We start from the raw sequence: 15470 nt of genomic DNA, 5'->3' as shown, positions 1-15470 counted from the left end.
TGCTTACAATATCGTTTACAACTTATTGTTTTAATTAAAATTTTGATATCATCACCAGGTTGTGCTCTACACTGGTATAAAAATATATATATTCGTTCGTATCAAAAAAATGTTCAAATAAAACTTGTTAAGAATCAAGAAAGTAACAACTTTTCTTAATACTATTTTTTAAAATACTCAACATTTAATTTCCCACTGAATAATACAATTTAATGCATATCAAGGATTTCCGAGCATATTATTTTTATCGAAACATGTTTCATATAAAATTTGCTTACAATATCATTTAAACTTAATTGTTTTAATTAAAATTTTGATATCATCACCAGGTTGTGCTCTACACTGGTATAAAAATATATATATTCGTTCGTATCAAAAAAATTTTCAAATAAAACTTGTTAAGAATCAAGAAAGTAACAACTTTTCTTAATACTATTTTTTAAAATACTCAACATTTAATTTCCCACTGAATAATACAATTTAATGTATATCAAGGATTTCGGAGCATATTATTTTTATCGAAACATGTTTCATATAAAATTTGCTTACAATATCATTTAAACTTAATTGTTTTAATTAAAATTTTGATATCATCACCAGGTTGTGCTCTACACTGGTATAAAAATATATATATTCGTTCGTATCAAAAAAATTTTCAAATAAAACTTGTTAAGAATCAAGAAAGTAACAACTTTTCTTAATACTATTTTTTAAAATACTCAACATTTAATTTCCCACTGAACAATACAATTTAATGTATATCAAGGATTTCGGAGCATATTATTTTTATCGAAACATGTTTCATATAAAATTTGCTTACAATATCGTTTACAACTAATTGTTTTAATTAAAATTTTGATATCATCACCAGGTTGTGCTCTACACTGGTATAAATATATATATATTCGTTCGTATCAAAAAAATTTTCAATTAAAACTTATTAAGAATCAAAAAAGTAACAACTTTTCTTAATACTATTTTTTAAAATACTCAACATTTAATTTCCCACTGAACAATACAATTTAATGTACATCAAGGATTTCGAAGCATATTATTTTTATCGAAACATGTTTCATATAAAATTTGCTTACAATATCGTTTACAACTTATTGTTTTAATTAAAATTTTGATATCATCACCAGGTTGTGCTCTACACTGGTATAAAAATATATATATTCGTTCGTATCAAAAAAATTTTCAAATAAAACTTGTTAAGAATCAAGAAAGTAACAACTTTTCTTAATACTATTTTTTAAAATACTCAACATTTAATTTCCCACTGAATAATACAATTTAATGTATATCAAGGATTTTGAAGCATATTATTTTTATCGAAACATGTTTCATATAAAATTTGCTTACAATATCGTTTACAACTAATTGCTTTAATTAAAATTTTGATATCATCACCAGGTTGTGCTCTACACTGGTATAAAAATATATATATTCGTTCGTATCAAAAAAAATTTCAAATAAAACTTGTTAAAAATCAAGAATGTAGCAACTTTTCTTAATACTATTTTTTAAAATACTCAACATTTAATTTCCCAGTCAATAATACAATTTCGAATCATATTATTATTTTTATCGAAACTCTTGTTTTTCTTCCTCGCTAAGATCGAAGCAAGAATGAGAAGCAGCAAGATCGACAAAAGGTGGTCTTGAATTCAAAGTTTTGGTTGTCACGAATGTTCTTAGTAGGACTGACAAGAAAGTTTGCTTCAAAACAGCCTGAGATTCATCAACCTCGTGTCCCATCAATATTTAAGGGATTAAAATAAAAGTTAAAATAGGTTTGTTGCAATTTATTTATAAAAGATAATTTTTTTAAGAAGTATAAAGAATTTTTCACACACATTCAAAACAAAAAATTTTCATTATATAAAAATAAATAATTTTAATGTGTTGTTAAAAATTTAAAGGATTTTGTTGAACAACGCCGTTTGATTGGCAAATATTGGCGGCGATTTTGCTCATTTTGGTGTAATTGTCCAAATTTCTTCCAGTAGAAATTTCCTTCAAATTTTCTGTAATTCTTTGGGAAGCTCCAACGATCCAAGATTCAACCATAAGTTTTTCGTGTTGTGCGCTTGGAAGATTGTTATTAAGTGCGTTTGTAGCTCTTGATAAAATAACCATGCTGGCATAAATATCAATCGTCGCATTTGCCAATCGGTTCAATATATATTGCTCGTTAACTATGCTTTTTCCGTATTTAATAAGTACAACTTCAACCGATTGACCAAAATCGTCGATACATTTCGAAATTTGTCTGGCGGAGGGCGATAAACTTCGATGAACGTGATGTTCCATTGAAGGAGGCGAAGCTAAACCAACTTTACGACCGACTCTTTTGGAAGCCTCTTCGAAAATGAGGCCTAAATTAGCTGTGGGGTTCTTAAAAGCATTTTGAAGTTCGCGAAGATGAGCCCCGGCGTATTGAATTCCCGTTAAAGCGACAAATAACCTCAAAATATCATTTGTACCTTCGAAAATCCTAAATATTCTTAAATCACGAAGGATTCTTTCTAAACCGGTTTCTTTCATGAATCCCATGCCGCCCATTATTTGAATCGCTTCGTCACAAACGTTCCAAGCAGCTTCTGCCGCAAATACTTTCGAAATAGCAGCTTCTAAATGGTAATGTTGTGACCCCGAATCCATGTTACCAGAAATCATGTATGCCATTGATTCTGTGACGTATTGCAACGCAGCCATTCGAGCTAATTTTTCTTGAATACCTTGAAATTTGCTTAGTTTTTCGCCAAATTGTACTCTTTGTGTTGCAAATTCTGTTGCTTTAGCTATACAAGTTCTCATTGTTCCTGTTAAAGCGCCGGCCATTCCAAATCGACCATTATTTAAGATATTCATAGCTACCTTAAATCCATTTCCAACTCCCCCCAAAACGTTTTCAATTGGAATCTTAACATTGTCATAATAAACTTCGGCGGTATTTGATGCTTTAATACCCATCTTCTTTTCTGGTGGGCCGTTAGTTACGCCACCGAATGATCTTTCAACAATAAAACTTGTTACTTTATCTCTAGTTTTTTCTGGATTTTTCGGATCATCAACTGGAGTTTGCGCAAAAACGGTCATAATTTCGGCTAATCCTCCGTTACTAATCCAAATTTTTGATCCATTTAATATGTAATGTTTACCATCGGGCGATAAAACCGCTCGCGATCGAATTGAACCAGCATCAGAACCAGATGAAGGCTCAGTAAGACAAAATGCCGCAAATTCGCCACCTGACACCCTGGGAAAATATTTTTTCTTTTGAGCATCAGTACCATAAAGTAAAATTCCTTTGAATCCAATCGACTGATGCGCGCCTAACGTAATTCCAACACCCAAATCATGAGCTCCAACAATCTCTACTAATCTTGTGTATTGAGTGTTGCAAAGCCCTAAACCACCGAGTTCTTGAGGAACTTGCAAAGCAAAAGCTCCTAATTCCCATAAACCTTTTAATGTGTTTTCTTCAACTCTTTCTAAAGCATCGTTCTTAGCTGGGTCGTTTACTTCCTATTAATTAGAGTTGTTTTAAATTAATTAATTTAGAAATAAAATGAAAAGTACCTCAAAAAATTTTGAAACAGGATCAACAAGCATTCGAACGGTCTCTTCTTGTTCAGCAGTAAGAGGTTTAGGAAAAGGAAAAACTTGTTTTCCCTCGAGTTGCCCGCGATAGAGATTCATAACGAAAGAATAATTCTCTTCTCCCGCAGCTGGAGCTTTTTTTCCGGTATTTTGGACGGTTTTGCATTGTACCGAACTTGTTGATATAAGTCTAAAATAAAGTTATGTAAACTGTTATGGTCAAGATACAAAATTCAAAGTTCATTTCCACGATTTATTGATTTTTTGTTTATTAAACGTAAAAAATTATGCAAGTAATCCATGAAAAACGAGGTTAATTATGACAAAGTAATTAGATGCTTACCGAAGGAAATTTTGGTTTTGTAAATTTTTGTTGCACTGTACTAAAGTTCTTCCAATTCGAAACATCTTCTTTATCGGAATGCACCAAAACGATTGCAACGAAATTTAATGCACGCTGATATATTATAACTTATAGTTTTGGTTTGTTGATTAAGAAAATTGTATTAAAAATAACGACCTTATGACCTTATTTTCGCAAGTAATTGATCAAATCCAAATCTTTGGTATTAAAACTTATATACACACAGAAACCTATTCGTTAACTATCACAATATCGATACATTTGATTACGATTTAACAATAATCGTGGAGTGGTTTGGACTTTGTACTTTGTCACTAAATAGTATAAAACAGGTGGAAATACGAAAAAATTTGAAAAAGTAAAGTCATAAAAAAGAAAAACAAGAAAATTTTGACTATAATAATTAAGTTTTTTAAAAACCAAAATTTTTATAAAATTAATCAGCTGTGTATAAATTTAGGTAACCCGGTACACAATGTATAGGATGGTTCAAAAGTATTTGGTATCAGTGCCAAAAGTCAAGGAACATCAATTTAATTTTTGCTCGTATCAAAAATTTTTTCAAATAAAACTTATTAAGAATCAAGAAAGTAAAAACTTTTCTTAATACTTTTTAAAATACTCAAGATTTAATTTCCCACTGAATAATATAATTTAATGTATATCAAGGATTTCGAAGCATATTATTTTTATCCAAACAAGTTTCATATAAAATTTGCTTACAATATCGTTTAAAATTAATTATTTTAATTAAAATTTTGATATCATTACCAGGTTGTGCTCTACACTTGTATAAAAATATATATATTCGTTCGTATCAAAAAATTTTTCAAATAAAACTTATTAAGAATCAAAAAAGTAACAACTTTTCTTAATACTATTTTTTAAAATACTCAACTTTAATTTCTCACTGAATAATACAATTTAATGTATATCAAGGATTTCGAAGCATATTATTTTTATCGAAACATGTTTCATATAAAATTTGCTTACAATATCGTTTAAAACTAATTGTTTTAATTAAAATTTTGATATCATCACCAGGTTGTGCTCTACACTGGTATAAAAATACATATATTTGAGGTTATCTTAATAATTATAACTCGTATCAAAAAAATTTTCAAATAAAACTTATTAAGAATCAAAAAAGTAACAACTTTTCTTAATACTATTTTTTAAAATACTCAACTTTAATTTCCCACTGAATAATACAATTTAATGTATATCAAGGATTTCGAAACATATTATTTTTATCGAATATAAAATATGTTTACAATATCATTTAAAACTAATTGTTTTAATTAAAATTTTGATATTTAATTTTTGCGCTACACTGGTATAAAAATATATATATTTGAGGTTATCTTAATAATTACAACTCGTAACAAAAAATTTTTCAAATAAAACTTATTAAAAATCAAGAAAGTAACAACTTTTCTTAATACTATTTTTTTAAATACTCAACATTTAATTTCCCACTGAACGATACAATTTAATGTATATCAAGGATTTCGAAGCATATTATTTTTATCGAATATAAAATGTGTTAGAATATCATTTAAAACTAATTGTATTAATTAAAATGTTGATATCATCACCAGGTTGTGCTCTACACTGGTATAAAAATATATATATTTGAGGTTATCTTAATAATTACAACTCGTAACAAAAAAATTTTCAAATAAAACTTATTAAGAATCAAAAAAGTAACAACTTTTCTTAATACTATTTTTTAAAATACTCAACATTTAATTTCCCACTGAACGATACAATTTAATGTATATCAAGGATTTCGAAGCATATTATTTTTATCGAATATAAAATGTGTTAGAATATCATTTAAAACTAATTGTATTAATTAAAATGTTGATATCATCACCAGGTTGTGCTCTACACTGGTATAAAAATATATATATTTGAGGTTATCTCAATAATTATAACTCGTATCAAAAAACTTTTCAAATAAAACTTATTAAGAATCAAAAAAGTAACAACTTTTCTTAATACTATTTTTTTAAATTTTTAATATTTTAATTTCCGATTAAAACTTTTTAAAACCGCATTATCAAAAATTTTCAAATTCACATATATTACGCAGAAATGTGTAGTGATTACAATAAACTTTACCGCTAATTTTTTTTATTGAACGGTTAATTATTGACCTTGACTTTTGGCACCAATTCTAAACTATTATTTAAATTTTTAATGAGCCACGTATTTTCGCATACTCAAAACACCTCATTTCCATTAAATTTATGATTAATGTGAATATTTTGAAAGGAATGTAGATATGCAAAAATTCTGAGATTAAGAATTTTAATTGAATTTTTTTTTTGTTTTCAAGGGGAAAGATAAAATTAAAAAACAAATGTGATTTAGTTAAATATGATATGTAATTAAGAAAAATACACTTTTAAAACAAAAATTCCATCATATCTTTATTCTCCGTACTCTACCATAAATACTAAGCAAGTAGATATTAGACGCTAGTGCCAATTATAATAATAAATACATCATCAATCCACTATCAGCATCATCATCAATCGTTAATTGAAAAAACTATACAATTACGCAAATATCAATATTTATTTTATTGTTATTAATTAATAATATTTTTTAATTTCAATTTTTTTCTCTTGTTGATCTTAATATCAACACTAACTTTCCTCAGTGTCGATAAATTCGACGTGTGTAAAGGGAAAATGACCCACCCTTCCTTTTAGCTCACCCTCCCATTGACCGTTTATGCTAATCTTAGTCACTTTTATGATGTCACCAACTTCTAATCTCAAAGCTGTTTTGTCATAAGCATTTGGAACTCTACTTTGTTTCACTCTTGCCATGGCTGGCAATTTACGCTAAAATTAATAATTAATTATTATTAAAATTAATAATTTTTTTTTTAATTTACATTCATTTGATTCTTTTTCATTCCTGTATCCATGGGGGGTGCTGGCATTGAGCCACCGGATGGGGGTCTTGGAAATTCATTTAGTGTGTCATCTACCTATAATTTTATATAAAGTGAGTTAATGATTTAAATGAAATTATTTGTGTTATTACCTTTTCAACATATGGTACAGGAATTGATCCTCTTTCACCTTTAGAATTTTTAGCAGTCCACCATTGCTCCTCATCCTTTTTAATAATAGTTAAAATTTCACCTTTTTTAAATGGAAGATCATCGGCGTCCTAAAAATAATTTAAGAAAGTTAAATGAGGGATTAAATGAAATGATTGTTTTATACTTGTCCATCAAAATCATATTTTCCTCTAACTTTTTCTTGTTTTTTATTAGCTGGTCGAATTAAGGGGGCTGTGTCTAAATAATGTAATTTATAAAAGTTGAGGAGACGTGGTAAATCATCGAACGTTTGGTCGCCAATTCTGTAGGCTTCTTGGTCATTCCTTTGCGTTTTATTGATAATATAATGGCTCACTTTACTATTTTCTTTAACACAAAGAACAAAATCACCCACACAAGAGGTGCTGTCACGTATCAAAAAAACACCACTCTCTTTCTCAGCTTCCAATAAATCATTAGCCTCTTGTCTACTCATTGGACCAAAATACCAACTAAAACATTAATGAATGAATGAATTAATAATAATTTTATGTTGTATTAATGAATTTACCTGGATTTGTCTTCGTGATCGAAAGATGCCATCTCTGTTGGTGAATTGTTTTAAGAAAAAGGGAGTTGGAATGAAATGTTATTTAATAATTAATGAATTTTTCGTTTATCACTGGATAATTGGTACGTAAAACGAGTCGCGGTTATTGAAAACAACATTTTCCATAAAGTAGGATACACATAACCTATATTTATCTTGATGGTTTATTGTCGCCGTAAATACTATATGGGGTTTTATCCGAATGACGTCCGCATGTTCCGCACACGATACTTAATTTAACAACAATTAAACGTTCGTTTTCGAAAATAAAATAATGTTTTATTATAGGATAGGGTTTTGCTATTGATTTAAGCGAGGAAAACCGATTCACTACTTGAGGACGTGTTGGCACTACCTATTGGGTATACAATATACACATAAAAAACAGCGATGGCTACTATTTGTTTTTCAAAACCGCTGCTGGAATTGTTTACCAAACAATAAATTTTCAAAATGTGTAAACACCGTGCCTTATCATTTTAGACGACAACGTTTTAACGAAAGTGAACTTTTTTAATAGCATATTCGGTTAGAAACAAAGGTACATCAAAGTTCAAAAGTTGGTACTTTATTTGTTTCGGTAATTGATAAAAATTCTTTTCAATTATCATTTTTATTAGTCCCTTTTAACGTTTTATACCAAAAATCAATTAATTTCATTAATTTTTTTTATTATTTAGCTTAATTATAAAACAGGAATAAAGAGTTATGTCAAAAAGTTTTTTTTGAATAACCAACTTCACACCAATAAAAAATACGATTTTTAATTTCACATTTCTGATAATCAGATATAACAATAATCAAGTTTTATAAGTATTTTTGTATAAAACAATTTCAAGATAAGACCCAGAGATAAGAATTTACTGAAAACAACAAAAAATTCAACAAATTTCTCAAAAAATTTACTTAATTATTCAAATTTACTTTATTCTATACTTGGGGTCATTGAACGCAGCAGTTTCAAGAATCAGTACCAGAAATATTTGTTAAGGTCTACTAAATCGCTATGTTGAGCAATATATTGGATATTATATAATCAGATTTTGAAATATCTGATTTTGTCTGATTAAGCACCTAAAACTTATCAGCACTTTTGACACTAGCTTTGCTATTTCGAATTCTGCCTATTTTTCTGCAAAGAGGCACCTACTCCCTGTAATATTATCCCTATAGAGAGTGTCTGGAAATTGCGTCTATATATTTAAAGAGATGATTCTCCACCAAAAATTATGAAGAAAACTTTATATAAAGACGGTCCGAAATTGCTTCCTAAGAATAATAATAAAGGCGTTTGAGTCTAAACAGTCTGTCCTTTGTGATAAGTCGACCTCTGTGTTTAGAGCTCCTCCTTTTAAACAAAGAATCGTGAAATTATGGGCTGGCAAAGTCCTGGAATATCATTTGCACAACTAAAAGCTGAATATTTAGTAGATAAGATAATAATATGATGACAAGTTTCCAGTTAATATAAAAAGGTAAATAAAACAAACATTATTTTCTATAATTTATTATTAATATAATTCCAATAAGTCAAAAATAACATTTATATATCAATATTTATATAAGTTCACAGGCTTTTATGGCTGGCGTTATTAAAGTGAAACTAAAATAAGAATCTTTCAAATTATACACTACTGACTCATTACTATCCGTGCCAAACTCACTTTAAAATTTTTGTAACCGTTTAATAAAAAATATTGCGGCAAAGTTTGTTGTAATCACTGAACATTTCTACATAACATATGTTAATTTGAAAATGTTCGAATCCGCAGTTTTCTTTTTATTGCGAGTTAAATGAAAAATCAATATATATCAAAAAATTGTTTAAATAAAACTTATTAAGAATCAAGAAAGCAACAACTTTTCTTAATACTATTTTTTAAAATACTCAATATTTAATTTCCCACTGAATAGTACAATTTAATGTATACCAAGAATTTCGAAACATATTATTTTAATCGAAACAAGTTTCATATAAAATTTGCTTACAATATCGTTTAAAACTAATTGTTTTAATTAAAATTTTGATATCATCACCAGGTTGTGCTCTACACTGGTATAAAAATATATATATTCGTTCATATCAAAAAATTGTTCAAATAAAACTTATTAAGAATCAAGAAAGTAACAACTTTTGTTAATACTATTTTTTAAAATACTCAACATTTAATTTCCCACTGAATAATACAATTTAATGTATATCAAGAATTTCGAAACATATTATTTTAATCGAAACAAGTTTCATATAAAATTTGCTTACAATATCGTTTAAAACTAATTGTTTTAATTAAAATTTTGATATCATCACCAGGTTGTGCTCTACACTGGTATAAAAATATATATATTCGTTCATATCAAAAAATTGTTCAAATAAAACTTATTAAGAATCAAGAAAGCAACAACTTTTCTTAATACTATTTTTCAAAATTCTCAACATTTAATTTCCCACTGAATAATACAATTTAATGTATATCAAGGATTTTGAAACAAATTATTTTAATAGAAACATGTTTCATATAAAATTTGGTTACAATATCGTTTAAAACTAATTGTTTTAATTAAAATTTTGATATCATCACCAGGTTGTGCTCTACACTGGTATAAAAATATATATATTCGTTCATATCAAAAAAATTTTCAAATAAAACTTATTCAGAATCAAGAAAGTAACAACTTTTCTTAATATTATTTTTTAAAATACTCAACATTTAATTTCCCACTGAATAATACAATTTAATGTATATCAAGGATTTCGAAGCATATTATTATTTTAATTGAAACATGTTTCATATAAAATTTGCTTACAATATCGTTTAAAATTAATTGTTTTAATCAAAATTTTGATATCATCATCAGGTTGTGCTCTACAGTGGTATAAAAATATATATATTCGTTCATATCAAAAAAATGTTCAAATAAAACTTGTTAACAATCAAGAAAGTAACAACTTCTCTTAATACTATTTTTTTAAATTTTCAATATTTAATTTCTTAAAAATTTTTTAAAACTCGAAAATTTTCAAATTCACATATATTATACAGAAATATTTAGTGATTACAACAAACTTGATCAGAATTTTTTAAAGTAGACTAATTAGGTATTTTGAGGCAATTTTAAAAATAATTAATCCACTATTTTAAGATCAAGCCCAATATCAACTTTCCCTTTATACCCATTATCTGGAATGGATTTTAAATATTCTCTATAATCATCTGGTAAACAAGACTCTTCAGCACCTAAGATAATTGTAGTTAAATAAACAGTGGAAGGTTGACGATCCTTTGGAAGCTCTTTTATATCATCTACATGTTCAGGAGTTGCTGTTTGTTGATAAACCCTACAGGTTCTCTTTTCACCATTAGGAAGAACAATTTCTACTGTTTTTGCAAAATAAAGGTTGTCTTGAACACCTTCTTGGCTAAAAAAATAAATAAAAATGTAGCAAAAATAAATACTCATACAAAAAAAAGTATACTTATCCAAACACTTCATGTGGTCATTATCTATTTCCCAAATAGCTCCCCAAACATGAGAGTTCTTCATTGGGACAATTGTAGCTGAAGCTCCTCCCCATCTTTTTGAGTAAGTTAAAAAATCCAATCTGTGATCCTTAAAACAGAATTAAGCTAAATATGTATGTTTATCTGTAGCAGTGATTTTTTATTTACCAACAGCTTGCCAGGTCCAACTAACACCGCACTTGGATTGTTGATGTGAATACGTTTTGAAAGTAAATTGCTTCCATATGCGAAATAACTGAATGTTTTAGACATGGCTAAAATTTGCGAGGTTACACGCATAATAAAGTAAATTTCACAATATATAGGCACTTTTAGTATTTAAACAACGTGAAATATTTACATTTTGTCGTGTTATTCACATATTAAAAATGTTTGACAGTTGGGGATGCGCCATCTATATGTAATAGTTTGATTTAATTTCATTTCAGTTTCAAGTTTTTTATCATAGGTGGCACTAATTTAATTTAAATTAATTTAAAAAAAGAATGAGATTAAGTTAAGTTAGTTTTATTATAATTTTTTTTTTGGTTTTAACAAATTAATATTTTCATAACATATTTATTTAACTTATTTAAATAATTCTATAGAAATTTAACAAATAATGTGATTAGTATTTGGTCTAATTAACGAAATTATCACAATAGTCAACTTAAATGATACACAAAAGAAATTCTTTTAAGTCTTTTTTTGATTATATGAGATTAATGTGCTGGTTATTTGACCAACAAAAAAATCAAAACTATCACAGAACAAATAAAACTTTTCAACCTGCTTTTTTAACCAGCACAAAATCTAAAAACGCAACTTAAAGTTAATTTTAATTATAAAATAAATTTATTATTTATATAGATTCAGCCCTTTTAGTGGTGTTGTCACGTCTGGATATTTCTATGATTACTTCGCCACATTTAATGTTTTTAAATACTGCTATAGCTCCGTTATGGGTAACACCCTTAAAAGTGTTATTATTAACAGAAAGAATTTCATCTCCTAAAAAAATAAAATAAAGAAATTAAGATGATGTGAACAATTTTATTAAGTACCTTCTCGTAAAATTCCCCCTTCAGCAGCTTGTCCTTGTTGAAAAATAGATTTTACATAAATCCCCATTGGACCTCTAGGAGAATCAATCCCACCAACAATAGAAAACCCTAAAGATTTCATTCCGGGTCCCTTTTTGAAATTGACGTTTAAAATATGATATCTATTTCGGTTTGAATTTGGAATACCAATTGGGGCGGTTCCTTTTCGCTCATTTTGATACGAAAATTTTAACATTCCAGATAATTCTTTGTTCCCAATCGATTTAATCGATTGCGATTTTCTTAAGGGAATTGTTTTCGGCGTTTCGTTACTAAAAGTAACCCTCGATTCATCTTCTTCCATAACGTTCTTGTATTTCGTATCGTTTTTAATCGGGGTTTTGTACAAAATTGATGGTTTTCGAAATAGAGGGGTTTTGTTTGGGGTTAAAGGTTGTACTGTATACTTTGGTATTTCAGAGAAACTTGTATACTTTTTGAAGTACTCGGGGGGTTTTTTAATTTCCCGGGGTTTTGCCCTTGTCAACACAATTTCTACTTTACCCACTAATGAAGCTAATGATGTTCTTGCTGAGCTCGGCGAAGTTCCTCGGAGCCTTTTTCCGTTTATCTTTACTAATTCATCGCCTACAAAAAGATTTCCAGTCCTAAAAAGATTTAATTATTAAATTATTTTTTTTTAATATTTGTATTTACCTTTCTGCTAAAGAATTTTTGAATACTTCGGTTATAATATAAGCTGTTATGTTTGAGTTATCAAGGTTAGTTGGGGCAATCATAACCCCAATTTCATCTTTTGGGCCCAATACGATGTTGACGCATTTAAAATCTTTGTCTGAAGCTAATCGGGTGCGAAAGCTGCTTCTAACTTTGTTTACATTAGACTTTGGTGTTTTTGGAGAATTCCCATCCAAAGTTAATTTATCGAGCTTTTCATCAATATCCATTTTGGTTTCGCCGTTTTCCCCGTTGTATTTGACGGGTTTCTTTCTAGAAGCGGTTTGATCGAGATCGTTGCTGTTACTTCTTTGCCTTTTAATGCTTTGCGTTTCTGATTTTACTTTTTGATTTTCAGTTAAATTATCTGCGGTATCACTTGATTGCGATTTAATCGATCCTCGAAGTGAGTTTGTGGTTCTTGTTGAATCGCTGCCATAACCACTTTCGTCGGATTTGATCATCGAAGTCAAAACAGATGAAATTTCTGTTAAAGATAAAGTCTTTTTCGATTGCGTTATTAAGTCGCTTAGACTGTTCAAGCTGCTCGTTGAATTAGACCTGCTTTTTTTGTCGTTTTCGTCGTCGGATTTCGAGGAAGATCGGATTGAAAATAAATTTCTTACTTTAAATCTTCTGTGTTTGTGATTCGATTTTCCTTCGGTTACTGAAGGAAGCTTGTTCGGTTTTGTGTCTTTGGTTTCTTCACCGCAAAACTCTTTGAGGAGTTGCTCGAGTTCTTCGCGATTTGGTCTCATTAGGGCCAAATAATCTTTGAGTTGTTGTTCGGTTAATTCTAAATTGTCCACGATGGACTTGTATCGCTTTTTGGTTCGGATTGTTCGTTTATAATTTTTTCGGACACCAACGAGGTATTGGTGCACTTCGGAGTCGCTTTTATTGTGATCGGCTTCATTGTCGGATAATTTCTCGGAGGATTTTTCGGAGCGCGAAAAAAAACTTTTTAATGATTCAACCCGCGAAATTTTTTTAAACATTGGTTGCGGGCTTTTTGGTTGCGCTTTTTTTCCCGGGGTTGAACCGAGGATTTCAGAGGAATCGCTCCGTTTTATTTTATCCCATTTTTCACCCACTTTTTTACCCCACGTGGATAGATCTTTTAAATAAAAATTTTTTATTTTGTTGCTATAAAAAGAATTATTTATTTACTTACTCGATTTAGATTCATTGGGATCTTTGTCTATTTTGTTGGAGATGTTATCAGAAGAGTCTGTTAGAGGTGAAAGACTAACCAGTTGTGGGTTCGGATCAGAACACCTTCTTTTAAAGAGCCTCATTCTTGATCATTGCTGTATAAATAATTAATAATTTTTTTAATATAAAAAAGATTTTTTGTTTTGGGTAAAAGGAAAGATCCAGTTTGTGATGATGAATTATCTCTGACTCAGAACCAGGTAGAATATTTTTGTGAACCTTCAAAAGTTAAATTTTGCGAAATACAATTTTACTCAGTTTACAGTTAGAAGTATAAATATGTAGGAAGCTTTGCTTATTTACGTGACTCACATGTTGCATTAAATTCAGGGCAACAACATCATAATCAGAAAAAATCATCAGGCGTAAAACTAAATATTAGTATCCCCATTAAATTTTTATTTCCTTTTAATATATTTGTTCAAGCAGTTTAAGAGATGATCTTTTATCTAAAAGACCAATTTGCGATGGTAATTACTTAACGATATCATGAGCATGTAGGGTAAAGTGGTAAATTTAAATTTCCTTTCGTTTTTTCCTGATTTATTTAGAAGTAGGCGGCGCGTAACAACCCAATTACTCGGATTTGAGCAATAAAAGAAGAATCTATAACATCTATTAAGCACCAAAGAGAAAATAACGCAATTTCAACTTAACTCTTAAGCAATTAATAGTAAATGCTAACGAATGAGAAAATAAAAAAAAATAGAAAGAAATCTTAGCAAAGGCGTAATGTCGCAATTGCAAAATAAATTTTCCCACAAACGTTAACCAGATAGAAATAGAATATATGTAATTATTAAATACAGATTTTGCCTTCAAAACCTACTCATTTCCCATAACACTATCTAAATCTAAACAATCTTAATCAAGATTGAAATAAAATAACCATCTGATAAATAGAAACGAAAATTTCGCAAAATTTTCGAATAAAAAAATCTGAAATAAATAACAAAAATTAAAGGGGGAGTTAAAAATAATCTCACCTGACTAAAAAGCCGAAAAATAATTATGACAATGTGCCCACACTTTTTCCGCACACTTTAAACGTTACAAACGCACATCGTCGATTACACTATTCGAAAGCACGCTTTGCAAAGGTATATCGAGTACGATTCCTTGCCGTTTGGCGTGTTTGACCCCCACCTCTACAAGAATCAAAGATGCAAACACGCTTTGTAGAGATCACCAATTATTATTGGCCAGAATGTTACACAAATAAACTCGACTACGAGTAGGTTTTTGTTGTCTTTCAAAACAAAAACCCTCTTTGTTATTGCGACTTTTTTGTATATTTTTAATTCAAAAAAAAATTTTTTTATTATTTTAA

General features: G+C 28.7%; 4 protein-coding genes across 4 annotated transcripts; all 4 read right to left on the bottom strand.

Annotated features, from left to right (window-relative positions):
* Nucleotides 1–1790: 1790 nt before the first annotated feature.
* On the bottom strand, nucleotides 1791–4410 carry LOC111425163 (Acyl-CoA dehydrogenase very long chain). The gene is made up of 3 exons (XM_023058965.2): nucleotides 3950–4410; nucleotides 3586–3796; nucleotides 1791–3531 (listed from the first exon to the last, which is right to left on the bottom strand). Exons 1-3 carry the CDS (start codon nucleotides 4012–4014, stop codon nucleotides 1909–1911), a joined length of 1899 nt encoding a protein of 632 aa, XP_022914733.2. The 5' UTR covers nucleotides 4015–4410; the 3' UTR covers nucleotides 1791–1908.
* A 2127-nt stretch (nucleotides 4411–6537) lies between these two features.
* Nucleotides 6538–8171, bottom strand: LOC111425164 (Crk proto-oncogene, adaptor protein). Its single transcript, XM_023058966.2, has 5 exons — nucleotides 7606–8171; nucleotides 7219–7546; nucleotides 7034–7162; nucleotides 6882–6977; nucleotides 6538–6828 (listed from the first exon to the last, which is right to left on the bottom strand). The coding sequence occupies exons 1-5, from the start codon at nucleotides 7635–7637 to the stop codon at nucleotides 6628–6630; spliced, it is 786 nt and encodes a 261-aa protein (XP_022914734.1). The 5' UTR covers nucleotides 7638–8171; the 3' UTR covers nucleotides 6538–6627.
* A 964-nt stretch (nucleotides 8172–9135) lies between these two features.
* LOC111425266 (gamma-glutamylcyclotransferase-like) lies at nucleotides 9136–11546 on the bottom strand. The gene is made up of 3 exons (XM_023059190.2): nucleotides 11313–11546; nucleotides 11120–11253; nucleotides 9136–11062 (listed from the first exon to the last, which is right to left on the bottom strand). Exons 1-3 carry the CDS (start codon nucleotides 11442–11444, stop codon nucleotides 10768–10770), a joined length of 561 nt encoding a protein of 186 aa, XP_022914958.1. The 5' UTR covers nucleotides 11445–11546; the 3' UTR covers nucleotides 9136–10767.
* Nucleotides 11547–11656: 110 nt separating this feature from the next.
* LOC111425618 (inaD-like protein) lies at nucleotides 11657–15363 on the bottom strand. Its single transcript, XM_023059752.2, has 5 exons — nucleotides 15127–15363; nucleotides 14100–14235; nucleotides 12905–14042; nucleotides 12209–12855; nucleotides 11657–12155 (listed from the first exon to the last, which is right to left on the bottom strand). The coding sequence occupies exons 2-5, from the start codon at nucleotides 14221–14223 to the stop codon at nucleotides 12007–12009; spliced, it is 2058 nt and encodes a 685-aa protein (XP_022915520.2). The 5' UTR covers nucleotides 14224–14235; nucleotides 15127–15363; the 3' UTR covers nucleotides 11657–12006.
* Between the last annotated feature and the right edge of the window lie 107 nt (nucleotides 15364–15470).

This window comes from Onthophagus taurus, chromosome 8 (assembly GCF_036711975.1).
Source record: "Onthophagus taurus isolate NC chromosome 8, IU_Otau_3.0, whole genome shotgun sequence".
Classification (NCBI taxonomy): Eukaryota; Metazoa; Arthropoda; class Insecta; order Coleoptera; family Scarabaeidae; genus Onthophagus; species Onthophagus taurus.
The sequence above is the reverse complement of the archived record's forward strand: the minus strand, read 5'-3'. Positions and strand labels throughout refer to the sequence as shown.